Source organism: Salvelinus namaycush, chromosome 4 (genome assembly GCF_016432855.1).
Source record: "Salvelinus namaycush isolate Seneca chromosome 4, SaNama_1.0, whole genome shotgun sequence".
In the NCBI taxonomy this organism is placed as follows: domain Eukaryota; kingdom Metazoa; phylum Chordata; class Actinopteri; order Salmoniformes; family Salmonidae; genus Salvelinus; species Salvelinus namaycush.
Window position 1 is genome coordinate 60,179,495 of NC_052310.1, and position 18,101 is coordinate 60,197,595.

Here is an 18,101-nt window from a genome sequence, read left to right on the forward strand (position 1 = left end):
GGGACGCTTGCGTCCCACTTGGGGAGCACCCCCCACCCACCCCCCACTGATTAGCATCGCTAGCATAGCGTCACAATTAAATAGTAGCATCTAAATATCATTAAATCACAAGTCCAAGACACCAAATGAAAGATACAGATCTTGTGAATAAAGCCATCATTTCTGATTTTTAAAATGTTTTACAGGGAAGACAAAATATGTAAATCTATTAGCTAACCACGTTAGCAAAAGACACCACTTTTCTAACTCCATCAGTTTCTTACTCCATCAGGTGCTATCACAAATTCGACCAAATAAAGATATAAATAGCCACTAACCAAGAAAAAACTTCATCAGATGCCAGTCTGATAACATATTTATTGTATAGCATAGGTTTTGTTAGAAAAATGTGCATATTTCAGGTATAAATCATAGTTTGCCATTGCAGCCACCATCACAAATCTCACCAAAGCGACTAGAATTACTACAGAGAGCAACGTGTATTACCAATTTACTCATCATAAAACATTTCTTAAAAATACACAGCGCATAGCAATGGAAAGACACAGATCTTGTGAATTCAGACAATATTTCAGATTCTCTAAGTGTTTTACAGCGAAAACACAATAAATCGTTATATTAGCATACCACATGTGCAAACGTTACCCGAGCATTGATTCAAGCCAAAGAGAGCGATAACGTTATCATCGCCAAAATATATAAATTTTTTCACTAACCTTCTCAGAATTCTTCCGATGACACTCCTGTAACATCATATTACAACATACATATAGAGTTTGTTCGAAAATGTGCATATTTAGCCACAAAAAAACGTGGTTATACAATGAGAATAGTAGCCAAACTGGGCCGAAAATGTCGGGCGCCATCTTGGACAGTGATCTAGTCTAATGAATAACTAATCATAAACTTTACTAAAAAATACAGGGTGGACAGTAATCGAAAGACAAATTAGTTCTTAATGCAATCGCTGAATTACATTTCTAAAATTATCCTTACTGTGCAATACAGGGTTCGCCAAAGCGAAGCTACACAAAAAAAAATGGCGATATATGCGTTTAACATTTTTCAACAGAACAACGATTTATCATCATAAATAGTTCTTACTATGAGCTGATCTTCCATCAGAATCTTGGGCAATGTATCCTTTCTCTGGTCTAATCGTCTTTTGGTCGAAAGATGTCCTCTTGTCCTGTCGAAATGGCCACGAACGTTCGGCATCTACAGGAAAAGTGTCCAGCTCTTCAAAGTGCGTCACAAAGAAATGCCTCAAAATCGCACTAAACGGATATAAATTGCTATAAAACGGTTTAAATTAACTACCTTATGATGTCTTTAACACCTATAACGAATAAAAATATGACCGGGGATATAGAAGTGCCTAAACCAAAGCTTGGAAGGAGGCCAGTCCGACGACCACTCTGCGTCTAGCGCACTGTTGAAAAGGACGGTCTTTCTGCTCCAGGGTCTATTTATAGAGCCCAGATTGCGCAATCCACTCCATTCAAAATCTCCCCGCTTACTGACATCTAGAGGAAGGCGTAGGCAGTGTTTGTAGCATCATAGCATTCACAGGGACTTATGAACTGACCTGGGAGCAGGGGCCAAGATTTCTGAAATCTCACTCCCTGGCAGGAAAAGTGCTGTAGAATGAGTTCTGTTTCACTCAGAGACATAATTCCAACTGTTTTAGAAACTAGAGAGTGTTTTCTATCCAATAATAACAATAATATGCATATTGTACGAGCAAGAATTGAGTACTAGGCAGTTTAATTTGGAGACCAATTTTCGCTAAGTCGAAACAGCACCCCCTATATCCCCAAGAAGTTAAGAAATACAGAAATATTAGAACAAGCAATGTCAGATTCTGGAATATAAATATATGTATATGATGGCGTGTATAGACATTATGGACAATATATGAATAGAAAAGATGTGTTCAGAAGTAGTTATATAGGATGAGCCTTGACTAGAATACAGCATATACACTGCACAAAAATGTGACTCGTTTCAGGAAACTAGGCATATGTCACATGTCACTACTTCACAGGAGAGGCATTTGAACATTAATGTGCCTTAATAACAAACTTGTATGCCATGTGTAAGTACAAATAAAAATGTTAAATTATGAGCCTAGTTATTGCAGCCATGGACAAAGAGATAGTACTGTTAGATAGCTAGCTAACGTTAGCTGACTCGCTCGCTAGCTAACATTACATGTATGATCTGTGTAGTAATATTATTCATATCTCAGAAAGCCATTTGCATTGCTAGTTATAGCCTAATGTTAGTTAGCTAGCTAACATTGAACCTAGTTGGTTAGCTTTTGCTAGCTATAACAATCGGTCTGTATTGCTAGTACTCTATGGGTTGGGATTATGGTTCATTGCTTATCTAGCTACATGTCTAGACAAAATACTTCAAGTTAAAGCGTACTGTTAGCTAGCTAAAGTTAGCTGGCTCACTAGCTAACGTTACCCTATGGGTTGGGATTATGTTTAATTGTTAAACTAGCTTGCTGCATGTCTCAGATGTTTACATGACCCATCAAGTTTGCCAGGTGTGACTGGCGGTGATTACGGACAATTATTGGTCTTCCATGTAACACCTTCTAAAATCCTGGTTTTGCTTTGTGATTATTGGGTATTGTGGGTAGATTGATGAGGTAAAAAACATATTTAATACATTTTAGAATAAGGCTGTAATGTAACAAAATGTGGAAAAAGGAAAGGGGCCTGAATACTTCCCGAATGCACTGTAGTGTGTGTTTACCAGAGACGGTAATGTGAAGAAAACATGATCTGCACCAAAATCAGACTAGGATATAAGCCAAGATCTAGATCAAGTGTATTTTTACCTGGACTATTTCCTTATTATAGGCTACTACTTTTACCACTTTTAGTCTTGAAATCTTTGGTTGTTTACTACACTACTCAATCTGATTAGCACATGGCCTCACATGTGAATCCTTAAAGAGATGGGTGGGGCTAAGGTTTAACTAGATAAGAACGATGCTGAATGGGTGTAGACAAAGAAGAGCTCTCCAGTAGGTGTACCGAAACATTCAAGGGGCAATTTTCTAGAAGGTGGGGTTACAAGTTTCTAAACTTTCAAAACATAATTACTTTCCCATTGTTCCTCAACTGCAGTTTATGATATACCAATTTCTAGCTCTTAGTCTACTTTTTTTTTGCTACATAAGACCGAATCGAGGCGGTGAGTCACAAATATAAACAAAACATGCAACAATTTCAACAATTTTACTGAGTTACAGTTCATATAAGGAAATCAGTCAAATAAATTAGGCCCTAATCTATGGATTTCACATGACTGGGAATACACATATGGATCTGGTGGTCACAGATACCTTAAAAAAAACCTAGGTGCGTGGATCAGAAAACCAGTCAGTATCTGGTGTGACCACCATTAGCCTCATGCAGCTTGGCACATCTCCTTCGCAGAGAGTTGATCAGGCTGTTGATTGTGGCCTGTGGAATGTTTTCCCACTCCTCCTGGCTGTGCGAAGTTGCTGTATATTGGCGGAAACTGGAACTTGCTGTCGTGCACGTTGATCCAGAGCATCCCAAACATACTCAATGGGTGACATGTCTGGTGAGTATGCAGGCCATGGAAGAACTGGAACATTTTCAGTTTCCAGGAATTGTGTAAAGATCCTTGTGACAATGGGCCATGCATTATAATGCTGAAACATGAGCTGATGGTTGCAGATAAATGTCACAACAATGGGCCTCAGGATCTCATCCCGGTATCTCTGTGCATTCAAATTGCCATTGATAAAAATCAATTGTGTTCATTGTCCATAGTTTATGCCTGCCCATACCATAACCTTACCCCCACAAAGGGGCACTCTGTTCACAACATTGACATCAGCAAACCGCTCACCCTCACGACGCTATACACACTGTCTGCCATCTGCCCGGTACAGTTGAAACCAGGATTCATCTGTGAAGAGCACACTTCTCCAGTGTGTCAGAGGCCATCGAAGGTGAGCATTTTCACACTGAAGTCGGTTTCAACGCCGAACTACAGTCAGGTCAAGACCTTGGTAAAGACTATGAGCACGCAGATGAGCTTCTCTGAGACGTTTTCTGACAGTTAGTGCAGAAATTCTTCGGTTGTGCAAACCCAAAGTTTCATCAGCTGTCCGGGTGGCTGGTCTCAAACGATCCCACAGGTGAAGAAGCCGGATGTGCAGGTCCTGGGCTGGCGTAATTACGCGTGGTCTGCGATTGTGAGTCCGGTTGGAAGTACTGACAAATTCCTTAAAACGATGTTGGAGGCGGCTTATGGTAGAGAAACATTCAATTCTCCGGCAACAGCTCTGGTGGACATTCCTGCAGTCAGCATGTCAATTGCACGCTCCCTCAAAAATTGAGACATCTGTGGCATTGTGTTGTGTGACAAAACCGCACATTTTAGAGTGGCCTTTTATTGTCCCCAGCACAAGGTGCACATGTGTAATGTGTGGCATATCAAGAAGCTGTTTAATCAGCTTCTTGATATGCCACGCCTGTCAGGTGGATGGATTATCTTGGCAAAGGAGAAATGCTCCCTAGCAGGGATGTAAATACATTTGTGCACAACATTTGAGAGAAATATGATTTTTTTGAGTTTGGGACATTTCTGGGATCTTATATTTCAGCTCATGAAAATGGGACCAACTCTTTACATGTTGTGTTTATATTTGTGTTCAGTGTACATGCAGTGCCTTCTGAAAGTATTCAGACCGCTTGACTTTTTACACATTTTGTTACGTTACAGCCTAATTCTAAAATGGATTATATAAAAAAAATCTTCAGCAATCTGCACACAATACCATATAATGACAAAGCAAAAACTGGTTGTTAGAAATGTTTGCAAATGTATTAAAAATGAAAAACTTTACATAGGTATTCAGAACCTTTGCTATGAGACTCGAAATTGAGTTCAATTGCATCCTGTTTCCATTGATCCTCCTTGAGATGTTTCTACAACTTGATTGGAGTCCACCTTTGGTAAATTCAATTGATTGGACATGATTTGGAAAGGCACATACCTGTTTATATAAGGTCCCACAGTTGAGAGTGCATGTCAGAGCAACAACCAAGTCATGAGGTCAAAGGAATTGTCTGTAGAGCTCCGGAACAGGATGGTGTCGATGCACAGATCTGGGGAAGGGTACCAAAAAATGTCTACAGCATTGAATGTCCCCAAAAACACAGTGCCATCCATCATTCATAAATGGAAGCAGTTTGGAACCACCAAGACTCTTACTAGAGCTGGCCGCCCAACCAAACTGAGAAATCAGGGAGAAGGGCCTTGGTCAGGGAGGTGACCAAGGACCTGATGGTCCAGCTAACAGAGCTCCAGAGTTCCTCTGCGGAGATGGGAGAACCTTCCAGTAGGACAACCAACTTTGCAGCACCCCACCAATCAGGCCTTTATGGTAGAGTGGCCAGACGGAAGCCACTCCTCAGTAAAAGGCACATGACAGCTCGCTTGGAGTTTACCAAAAGGCACATAAAGACTCTCAGACCATGAGAAACAAGATTCTCTGCTCTGATGAAACCAAGATCGAACTCTTTGGCCTGAATGCCAAACGGCAAATCTGGAGGAAACCTGGCACAATCCCTAAGGTGAAGCATGGTGGTGGCAGCATCATGCTGTGTGGATGTTTTCCAGCAGCAGGGACTGGGAAACTAGTCAGGATTGAGGCAACGATGAACTGAGCAAAGTACAAAGAGATCCTTGATGAAAACCTGCTCCAAAGTGCTCAGGACGTCAGACTCGTTCGAAGGTTCACCTTTCAACAGGACAACGACCCTAAGCCCACAGCCAAGACAATGCAGGAGTGGCTTCGGGACAAGTCTCTGAATGTCCTTGAGTGGCCCGGCCAGAGTCCAGACTTGAACCCGATCGAACATCTCTGCAGAGACCTGAAAATAGCTGTGCAGCGACTCTACCCATCCAACCTGACAGTGCTTGAGAAGATGGCCTGGAGATAGAAGCTGTTTTTCAGTCTCTCTGTCCCAGCATTGATGTACCTATACTCTCTTTGCCTTCTAGATGGTAGTGGGGTGAACAAAACGTGTCTCAAGTGGCTGAGGTCCTTGATGATCTTCTTGGCCTTCCTGTGACAGCGGTTGATGTAGTGGAGGGCAGACAGTGTGCACCCAGTAATATGTTGGGCTGAACACACCACCCACTGGAGAGCCCTGTGGTTTCGGACGGTGCAGTTGCCGTACCAGTCAGTGATACAGCCCTGCAGGATGCTCTCAATGTTGCATCTGTAGAAGTTCATGAGGGTCTTAGAGACCAAGCTGAATTTCTTCAACCTCCTGAGGTTGATGAGGCGCTGTTGCGCCTTCTTCACCACACTGTCTGTGTGGATGGACCAATCAATGTGGATGGGAGTGTGCTCCATCTGCTGTCTACTGAAGTCCACGATCAGCTCCTTCATTTTGTTGACATTGAGAAGAGATTATTTTCCTGGCACCACACCGCTAGGGCCCTCACCTCCTCCCTGTAGGCTGTCTCATCGTTGTTGGTAATCAGGCCTACCACTGTTATGTAATCTGAAAACTTGATGATTGAGATGGAGACGTGCATGTGTGACAGGGAGTACTTTATTGGGTACATGAACAATGGTGGACATCTTGAAGCAAGTGGGGACAACAGATTGGGATAGGTAGAGATTGAATATGTCTGTAAACACTCTGCACATGCTCTGAGGATACAGCTTGGGATGCCGTCTGGGCCGACAGCTTTGTGAGGGTTAACACGCTTAAATTTCTTACTCACTTCGACCATGGAGAACGAGAGCTCACAGTCCTTGTGAACCGCATTGGCCCGCCTAGGCAGCACTGTGTTTTCCTTGAAGCGGGTGAAGAAGGTGTTTAGCTTGTCCGAGAGCAAAGCATCGGTGTCCTCTATGCAGCTTGTTTTCCCTTTATAATCCATGATTGTCTGGATTCCCTGCCACATATGTCTCATGTCTGAACCGTTGGACTGCGACTCTACTTTGATGTTTGCCTGTTTGATTGCCGTATGAAGGGCAGAGCTGGATTGTTTGTTCTCGTCCATGTTCCCAGGTGGTTTGCACTTTCAGTTTTGCACGAATGCTGCTATCTAGCCACGTTTTCTGGTTTGGGTGAGTTCTAATTGTCACAGTGAGAACAATATTGTCTATAAATTTCCTGATGAACTCAATCACAGAGTCAGGAGTCAGTGTATACGTCAATGTTATTCTCAGATGTAACACATATCCCAGTCCGCATGAATAAAACCATCTTGAAGCGTAGATTCAGATGAAAAGTCCTTACCACGAGTACCACCTGTTTAAGTTTCTGCCTATAGGAAGGGAGGAGTAGAATGGAGGCTTGATCTGATTTGCCGAAGGGAGGGTGGGGAAGGGCCTTGTAGCCTTACAAGAAGGGGAAGTAGCAACGGTCAAGAATTCTTGATGAGTGAGTAGCGCAGACAATGTGTTGATAAAACTTCGGTAGCGTTTTCCTCAGATTTGCTTTATTAAGGTTTGCTTTATTAGAGAAATGTTCTTGGAAGAACTGGCTCTTTGTGGAGCCACAAAACTCATATGGTTCTAACTTAAACCTTTATTTTTAAGAGTGTATGTAAAAAAAAAAATGAATTAAAAGGATCGAAAATTATTGGGAGAGTAGGTGAAACCTTTCTAGAATTTCTGTTGCTTCATGTACTTAAGATAGTATATTCTGAACATTCTACATTTATATCGTTTTAGTACCTTATCCCTGTATCCTGGAGACACCGTACCCTGGAGCCTGGCCTAGCTATGGTCAGTGGCAGGACTCCACCCTACATGCTCCCACAGTGTCTACAGTAACTATCAAGTCAAATATATTATATTATATTGTTCAGATCAAACGTGCCAATTGCCTTCCCTAGTATATGTTTTACATTTTTGCGACCATAAGGACGAAATTAAAAGTTTTCACATCGGCTATGAATTCATGATGTTTGAAATTAAAGATGTTTAATTATCGCTATTGACATAGTGCTAATCTTTGTTGAACATAATAAAACCCCAAAACAAAACTATGCATTATTATTATGGATTTTATCATCGTGGAAATGGGCTGAGGTATTCCTCTGGTTTACTTGTCAACAACGTGACTTACGTGTCCTGGCTGGAATTGCTGGGAGAACACTCCAGCATCTTACATCACCAGCTAGTGCTGAGTCACTCTGTTTCATGTATATGTGCCTTTCGGTAATTAATAAAATATGAAGATAAATATTTTTATTTTTCTGCCATGTAATGAGGTATAAAGAACACCAGCCAGGCCAAACATTATTTGTATCCCTGGCACGAACACAGAGCAAAAACTGGGCGAGACAACACTTTTTTCATGGAGTAAGTCTGTGGGCCTAATGGCAGGTTTGGTAAATAAGTGATTCAATGAAGAGAGAAGATATGAAGTGGTCTGAAGAGGAGGAGAGCAATGGAGGGAGATAAGAAGAAGAAATGCCCTGAGGGGGGGAGAGAGAGAGAGAGAGAGAGAGAGAGAGAGAGAGAGAGAGAGAGAGAGAGGAACTTGAATTTGACTCTGGGAGAGAAAGACAGAGAAAGGAATAGGTAGTTTGTAATGAGACAGTCATGGTTTCAGTCACTGTGGAGCTGCATTTATTCAAAACATCTCATCCATTTTAATATAGTGAGAACGGCAGAAGCCATATTCTGTGTAGGAGTAAGTACTTCAGACTCTGACCGGTAATGGCTGTATAAATATTTAAGCGGCAGCATTTGTCCATGGGCGTGTGGGGCAAATGATGAGGAGGGCAGATGAGGTGTGTGTGTGTGTGTGTGTGTATGTGCGTGCGTGCGTGCGTGCGTGTGTGTGTACATACTTGGCCTCCAACGCCAAGGCAAACACTCCGGCTGCTTCAGGAGCTGCTGCTGATGTTCCAGAGTGGCGCAGGGTGCAGTTTCCATACAGGTCCGTGGTGGCCTACCATAACACAACGATGGAAGACGAAAACTGTAGTCATATCAGTGAGCTAACAACATTCAACAAGAGGAGAGGAGAGGAGGGGAGAGGAAGGTGGAAAAGAAAAGACTTCAAGAATGCAAATTATTCAGTAAACATTTGATTCAGATGTGTAGTTTAATTACAGATAATCAGAGGTCTTATCCAATTAGTCAGAGAGGAAGAAGCCCATGAGGGAATCCTTGGCTCTCTCAACCGTCATGGCTTTCTGGTGCAAGTCAAATCACAAACAGTGCTGTCAAATACGGTTCTCATATACACTATATATACAAAAGCATGGGGACACTCCTTCAAATTAGTGGATTCGACGATTCCAGCCACACCCATTGATGACAGGTGTATAAACACCAAGCAAGCGGCACCATGAAGACCAAGGAGCTCTCCAAACAGGTCAGGGACAAAGTTGTGGAGAAGTACAGATCAGGATTGGGTTATAAAAAAATATCAGAAACTTTGAACATCCCACTGAGCACCATTAAATCCATTATTACATTTTTTAAAGAATATTGCACCACAACAAGCCTGCCATGAGAGGGCCGCCCACCAAAACTCACGGACCAGGCAAGGAGGGAATTAATCAGAGAGGCAACAAAGAGACCAAAGATAACCATGAAGGAGCTACAAAGCTCCATAGGACCCCTTTAAGCCGTACATACCACAGAGCTGGGATTTACGGCAGAGTGGCCAGAAAAAAAGCCACTGCTTAAAGAAAAACATTTGCTGTGGGGATGTTTTTCATTGGCAGGGACTGGGAAACTGGTCAGAATTGAAGGAATGATGGATGACGCTAAATACAGGAAGCCTCTTGAGGGAAACCTGTTTCAGTCTTCCAGAGATTTGAGACTGGGATGGAGGTTCACTTTCCAGCAGGACAATGACCCTAAGCATAATGCTAAAGCAACACGAGTGGTTTAAGGGGATACATTTAAATGTCTTGGAATGGCCTAGTCAAAGACCAGACCTCAATCCAATTGAGAATCTGTGGTATGACTTAAAGATTGCTGTACACCAGCGGAACCCATCCAGCTTGAAGGAGCTGGAGCTGGAGCAGTTTTGCCTTGAAGAATGGGCAAAAATCCCAGTGGCTAGATTTGACAAGCTTATAGAGACACCCCATGAGACTTGTAGCTGAAATTGCTGCAAAAGGTGTCTCTACAAAGTGTTGACTTTGGGGGAGTGAATAGTTATGCACGCTCAAGTTCTCAGTCTTTTCGTCTTATTTCTTGTTTGTTTCACAATAAATAATATTTTGCATCTTCAAAGTGGTAGGCATGTTGCGTAAATCAAATGATACAAACACCCCCCAAAAAAACATTTTAATTCCAGGTTGTAATGCAACAAAATAGGAAAAATGCCAAGGGGTTGAATACTTTCTCAAGCTACTGTATTGCCAAAGCGTACTTTGGAGTTTAAGTGATACATTTACAATATTAACATCATTAAAATCGTAATAATCAAGACTGTTAATGGGACAATCAGTAACAACAATAATCAAGGGTCAAAATAACCATACATTGAGCAGTAACAATAACATAGTGGACATGTGCAGGTTGGTTGGTCTGTCAGACACTGTTCCTCATTTTATGGCAGGTAGCAATGTAGTGCTTTGCCAACCCACAGCTCTCTGCGTCCTCCCCCAACAGGGCGGGTAGCCTATTCTCATCAGAGAGGTCTTTGAATCCTTTAGTAAGACTTTCAAATTTGTGGAAATTACACTCTCTTTATATTTTTTACATTTTGTCAGGAAATGCAGCTCTATCTTGGGTTCTGCTGTGATGCTGTGGTTGCACAGCCTTTCCTCAACAGGGAGCCAGTTTTTCCTGTGTCTACCCTTCTCAATTGCAAGGATGAGCTTGTACTTTGTCAAGGTTTTGATCAGTAACCATGGTCAAATAGTTTGCCATAGTGACGTGTCAATTTACGGCCTCTCTCATCCCTCTCTCCCTCCCTTCCGCCCCCTATGGCACAGATGATTCATACATTGTCTTGTGATAACTCTGCACGTGGAGATAATTCCCCAGATAAATGCAGATATAACAACCAAGCAGAAAGTTATAGTCCATCTCTCTCTGCTATGTCATTGTCCCAGTCCTCTACTCTGATGGCAGATATATGCACTCAGTGTACTCAAAGTACTCAGCCTGAGGATAACAATGAGATGAACTTGGTCAACCACTCCCTCTCTTTTTTTCACACCCCTTCTAACACACTCACCACGCCAGCCTCAGGGTTCCTCTTGCGTCCGTTGCTGAAGGTGGATGCGAGGGTGGAGGAGCAGCTCTCGTCATACAGGGCCGTGCGGCCGTCGTTGATGGCTGAGTTGATGGAGATGGTCCACATGCTGGAGGCGTAACCATCGCAGTTACAGTCGTCATAGCTACCACCGTCTCCAGAGGCCCATACGTAGATACTGCCTTTCCCTCCTCGGCCCTACAAGACAACACATCAACTGGCTTCAGGATGTGTTATAGGGGTAGAAGCAGTGGAAGTGGTACAGATGTAGATCTTAATGTTATCACCCTGTAGCAGGAGAACTTTCCTGCAATGCAGGAAATATAAAACGTATAGTGTATATGAGGTTTAAAAAGGCTTCTGAAGTTTGTAATTTCCACCTATACATTTCAGACTTGATTTTTATTTCCGAAAAATTTATCAACACCTACAAAAAAAGTCATTAATTATAATCCAGATAACAATTCACATTTCCAGTTGCTGCAGGTTTATTTTCCTGCTGTAGCAAACTGGCTCAAATTAAGATCCTACATCTGTAGTGATAGCAGTACATTTGTAGTATTGCTGGGGCGGTAGGTAGACTAGTGGTTAGAGCGTTGGGCCAGTAACTCAAATCCCTGAGCTGACAAGGTAAAAATCTGTTGTTCTGCCCGTGAACAAGGCAGTTAACCCACTGTTCCCCAGTAGACTGGCATTGTAAAAAATAATTTGTTCTTAACATGTGTTGTTCCTTCTCTCTTTCCATAAGCAATCAGTTACAAGGTAAAAATACAGATTCATCAAACTGAGGACAGAGAAATATGTGTGCACCAGACAGGTCAAGGCTTCTTGCATGCTTGGCTTTGAGGTGTAATTTACACACCAAAAAATGCAGTTAAGATACACTTAGGTTGGCGTCATTAAAACTCGTTTTTCAACCACTCCACAAATTTCTTGTTAACAAACTATAGTTTTGGCAAGGCGGTACACTTTGTGCATGACGCAAGTAATTTGTTTACAGGCAGTAAACAATTGTTTGCAGACAGATTAATTCACTTATAATTCGCTGTATCACAATTAGACCTCCACAAGTCTGGTTCATCATTGCGAGCAATTTCCAAACGCCTGAAGGTACCACGTTCATCTGTACAAACAATAGTACGCAAGTATAAACACCATGGGACCACGCAGCTGTCATCCAATCAGGAAGGAGACGTGTTCTCTCCTAGAGATGAACGTACTTTGGTGCAAAAGTGAAAATCAATCCCAGAACAATAGCAAAGAACCACGAAGATGCTGGAAGAAACAGGTACAAAAGTATCTATATCCACAGTAAAATGAGTCCTATATTGACATAACCTGAAAGGCTGCTCAGCAAGGAAGAAGCCACTGCTCCAAAACCGCCATAAAAAAGCCAGACTACGGTGGAGACAAAGACTGCACAGGGGGACAAAGATCATACTTTTTGGAGAAATGTCCTCTGGTCTGATGAAACAAAAATAGAACTGTTTGGCCATAATGACCATCGTTATGTTTGGAGCAAAAAGGGGGAGCTTGCAAGCCGAAGAACACCATCCCAACCGTAAAGCACGGGGGTGGCAGCATCATGTTGTCGGGGAGCTTTGCTGCTTTAGGGACTGGTGCACTTCACAAAATAGATGGCATCATGAGGTAGGAAAATCATGTGGATATATTGAAGCAACATCTCAAGACTTCAGTCAGGAAGTTAAAGCTTGGTCGTAAATGGGTCTTCCAAATGGACAATGACCCCAAGCATACTTCCAAAGTTGTGGGAAAATGGCTTAAGGACAACAAAGTCAAGGTATTGGTATTGGAGTGGCCATCACAAAGCACTGACCTCAATCCTATAGAAAATTTGTGGGCAGAACTGAAAAAGCATGTGTGAGCAAGGAGGCCTACACACCTGACTCAGTTACATCAGCTCTGTCAGGAGGAATGGGCCAAAATTCACCCAACTTATTGTGGGAAGCTTGTGGAAGGCCACCCGAAAAACGTTTGACCCATACTTATTGAGTGTATGTAAACTTCTGACCCACTGGGAATGTGATGAAAGAAATAAAAGCTGAAATAAATGATTCTCTCTACTATTTTTCTGATATTTCACATTCTTAAAATAAAGTGGTGATCCTAACTGACCTAAGACAGGGCATTTTTACTGGGATTAAATGTCAGGAATTGTGAAAAACTTAGTTTAAATGTATTTGGCTAAGGTGTATGTAAACTTCCAACTTCAACTGTATGTAACAGATGTTACAAATTATGTATTTGATGGTCATTCAGGTTAAATAGGTTGTCCAATCATAATTAGGTAGCTAGCTAACATTAGATTGAGTGTTAGTTAGATAGCATACAACAGTTAGCTAGCTAGCCATTTTCTGTTCTAATATCTCTGGCTGTGGTAACGTTAGTTAGCCTCACGACCATGCCCGCGACACTAGCTTACTGAAGTGTAAACTATGTCAGTGTCTGTAATGGTAGCTAGTTAAAGCTAGCTAGGTACCTTAGCTAGCTTAGTCTAAAACTTCTTCTGGACTGTCTCAGACAATGTTTCACTCCTTAGCTATGTTACCTAAATTTGCTGGCTAGCTAGCTAAGTTACTAAAGTTAGATTTGACTTATTCTATATATGGGTAAATTTAACCAAGCCATTTGGCAGGTTTATCTTATGCCTCCATGGTGATTGATTGAGTTAGCTGGCGTTACTGTACTGGTTTTCAATGGTTTCTGACAGTGGCAGCTTTAGTCGGACTTGTGAAGTTGAGGAGAATGGATGCAAATTCTGTTAGCTAGCTAACGTTAGAGTTTACCTTAAATGTCATGTAGCCAAGTTAGTTTAGCTAGCTAACTAGCTAGCTACACTATATAAATAAAGTATGTGGACACTCCTTCAAATTAATGGATTGGGCTATTTCAGCCACACCTGTTGCTGACAGGTGAATAAAATCGAGCACACAGTCATGCAATCTTCATAGACAAACATTGGCGGTAGAATGGACATACTGAAGAGCTCAGTGACTTTAAATGTGGCACCGTCATAGGATGTCACCTTTCCAACAAGTCAGTTCGTCATATTTCTGCACAAAGTGGTAGGCCACACAAGCTCAAAGAACGGGACCCCAGAGTGCTGAAGCTCGCAGCGCGTAACAATTGTCTGTCCTTGGTTGTAACGCTCACTATCGAGTTCCAAACTGCCTCTGGAAGCAATGTCAGCACAATAACTGTTTGTTGAGAGCATGAAATGGGTTCCCATGGCCTAGCAGTTACACACAAGCTTAAGATCACCATGCGCAATGTCAAGCGTCGACTGGAGTGGTCTTAAGCTCGCCGCCATTGGACTCTGGAGAAGTGGGAACGCGATCTCTGGAGTGATGAATCACACTTCACCATCTGGCAGTCCGACGGATGAATCTGGGTTTGGCGGATGCCAGGAGGACGCTACCTGCCCCAAAGCCAAATGCAAACTGTAAAGTTTTTCATGGTTTCATGAATGAGTGGAACCTGGCCTCTTTAATTACAAAGTTTGAGTGTAAAACTGAGAAATTCCTTTTTGAGAGTAGGGACAGAGCTTTGGAAACACAGATTTTCATTGACCCTGTGTAAAACAGCATTTACGTCTTCCACATTGTCATCGATAACCGCAAGGCCGCGGGGCCCGACGGTATTCCAGGGCACATTCTCAGAGCATGCGCAGAACAGCTGATAGGCATTTTCATGGTAATTTTCAACCTCTCCGTGTCCCAGTCTGTAATCTCTACATGTTTAAAGATGTTTACCATCATTCCTGTCCCCAAGAACTGTAAGGCTTCATTCCACAATGACTACCGCCCTGTACCACTCACTTCTGTAATCATGAAGTGCTTTGAGAGGCTGGTTATGGCACACATTAACTCCACCATCCCAGACACCCTAGACCCACTCCAATTTGCATACCGCCCCAGGGAGATCCATAGATGACGCAATCTCAATTGCTCTCAACACTGCACCCACCCCCATAGATAAGGGGAATACCTATGTGAGAATGCTGTTCATTGACTACAGCTCAGCGTTCAACACCATTGTCCCCTACAAGCTCGTCACCAAGCTTAGGACTCTGGGTCTGAACACCTCTTTCTGCAACTAGATCCTGGACTTTCTGACGGGCCGACAACAGGTGGGGAGGGTAGGCAACATCACCTCCACCACGCTGACCCTCAACTCCATTATCAAGTTCGCTGATAACACGACAGCGGTAGGACTGATCACTGGCGACGATGAGCCAACCTACAGAGATGAAGTCAGTAACCTGGCAGTGTGGTGCTGGAGTAACAACATTTCCCTCAACGTCAGCAAGACCACGGAGCTGATAACGGACTACAGGAAATGGGGGGGGGGGGGGCGAGCACACCCCCATCCACATCGACGGGGCGGCAGTGGAGCAGGTAGACAGCTTCAAGTTCCTCGGTTCCAAATCACTAAAGAATTAAAATGGTTCAAACACACAAATCCTGAAAAGGATCTACAGCTGTACCACTGAGAGCATATTGACTGGCTGCATCACTGCTTGGTATGGCAATAGTACCGCCCTTGATCACATGGCACTACAGAGTGTTGTGAGGACAGCCCAGTACATCACTGGGCCGAGCTCCCTGCCATCCAGGACCTCTATATCAGGCGATGTGAAAAGAAGGCCTGGAAAATCGTCAAAGACCCCAACCACCCACGGCAAGAGGTAACGGTGCATCAAGTCTGACACCAACAGGCTCTTGAACAGCTTCTATCCCCAAGCAATAAGACAGATAAATAGATAACAAAATAGCTACACGGACTGTTTACCTTGTATCTTTCTTGACCTTTAAAAAATATATATTTGCACTGTCTCTATGCATACTCACAGGGCCCTACACAATCACACACGCTGTCACTCCAACACACACACAATACTCATCATTTGCTCAATTACACATAATATGCGTATACATTTATACTGACTCTACACACCTGCCCATCCACTCACATGCAAGCTGCTGCTACTGCACTCTGTTTATCTTATATCCCGTTGCACAGTATCTAACTCCATCACTCCAGTATCCCTGCACATATAAATGTGACCCGGTTCAGGAAACTAGGTGTATGTCGCGAGTCACTACTTCACAGCAGCGGCATTTATCAAAATGCATTTTTTGGCAGAAATGCCTTATGGAACATGTGAACTTTCATGTGCCTTAATGACACACGTGTATGCCATCTGTAAATATGAATACAATTGTTAAATTAGGGGTTTAGTTGGTTTAGCCACAGAAAAAGACAGGAACCTTCCCGCTAGCCATGATTGTCTGAGATAATGAGTGGGCTGGACATGCCGAGAGATGAGTTTGGATTTGTCTGCCATGTAGCCAGCTTCTGTCTATAATATGAGCTGTTCAGTATGTGTAGGTAATCCTTTCTAACGCAGCTTTCTTTGAAAGACATCACGGAGTACAACTGCATAAGTGTTGCTCTCCACTTTTTGGTGGACTGTGTTTTTAAATGAGTTGAACAAGAGTATGATAGCTAAGGAGGTGGAGAAAAATCTGGCATTTTTTTGCAAATATGCAGACAGAGTGGAAAAGCGAACACACAGAAGGCTGTTGTATAAAACACCTGTTTCCGGATTACATCTTCAAACTAAGGTCAAGCATGACATCCGTGACAGAGAGGGAGAAAAGTCCATCCATGTATACAGGTAAGAGAGTCTAGCTAGCTACATTTTCAGATATTACACATTTCTAATTTTGTCAGTCATTTTCATTTCAAGTTAAAGTACTGTTAGCTAACTAACATTAGCTGTCTGGCTAGCTGTCTAACGTTACGGGTATGATCTATGTAGTAATATTATTCGTACCTCAATATTATTCGTACCTTATTCGTACCTCAATTCGCATTGCTAGTTGTAGCCTAATGTTAGCCAGCTAACATTGAACCTGGTTGGTTAGTTACCTGCAGATTCATGTAGGGTAGTAACTTTATGAGTTGGGATTATGGTGCATTGTTTAGCTAGTCAGCTACATGCCTAACCAAAAGACTCCACTATGCAAGTACCTATTTCAATAGAATGTTTATGATGTCACTGCAACAACTGTCAGACATAGCTGGTAAAGTCGCTCTGGGTATCTACTCTGATTTCAGAGCAATCTCGTCTGAGTGTGCCAGAGCGCAGAATAACTGACGAATTTCCGTACGCTCCACATTTTAGCTGAACAGCGTACCACTTACCTTAAAACCCCCATACCATTGAATTACTTCAATTACAAAAAAACATGTGAAATGTGCATTGAAGTCGAGCAGTGAATTTCAAACAGATTCAACCACAAAGACCAGGGAGGTTTTACAATGCCTCGCAAAGAAAGGCACCTATTGGCAGATGGGTAAAAATAAAAAAGCAGACATTGAATATCCCTTTGAGAATGGTGAAGTTAGTCATCACACTTTGGATATTAGCAATACACCTGGTCACTACAAAGATAAAAGTGACGGTGATATGGTGAAATCCCTGAGCGCTTTTCTTCCTCTCCGTCAACTGAGTTAGAAAGGATGGCTGCATCTTTGTAGTGACTGGGTTTATTTAATTATTTAAGAATAATTCAGTTGCGGCCAACATATTTGGCCACGACTGTATATATTTTCTCCCTCAAATCAAGGAAGGTCCCTTATGTTGGTAACCCCTGATCTAGGTAAACCTGATTTGCGTATGTGTCCCTCGCACCACATCTATTCCTGCCTCTCCATCTAAATTGCAAAGTGCCGTTTGAAATGCAGTGAGATTACATATGTGCACGGCTATTGTCTCCAGCGCTCCCAAAATGAAGCCCTCTTATGTATCTAGCACCG

At 42.5% G+C, this 18,101-nt stretch overlaps 1 protein-coding gene across 1 annotated transcript in view; it reads right to left on the minus strand.

Moving 5' to 3' along the window:
- LOC120045675 (neuroendocrine convertase 2-like) overlaps window positions 1-18,101 on the minus strand; it is a 94,312-nt gene that overhangs the window by 14,933 nt on the left and 61,278 nt on the right. The window contains exons 9-10 of the mRNA XM_038990613.1: window positions 11,238-11,453; window positions 8,884-8,984 (exon numbers count right to left, since the gene is read on the minus strand). Coding sequence (XP_038846541.1) covers window positions 8,884-8,984; window positions 11,238-11,453 — 317 coding nt within the window. The remainder of the gene's footprint in view (window positions 1-8,883; window positions 8,985-11,237; window positions 11,454-18,101) is intronic.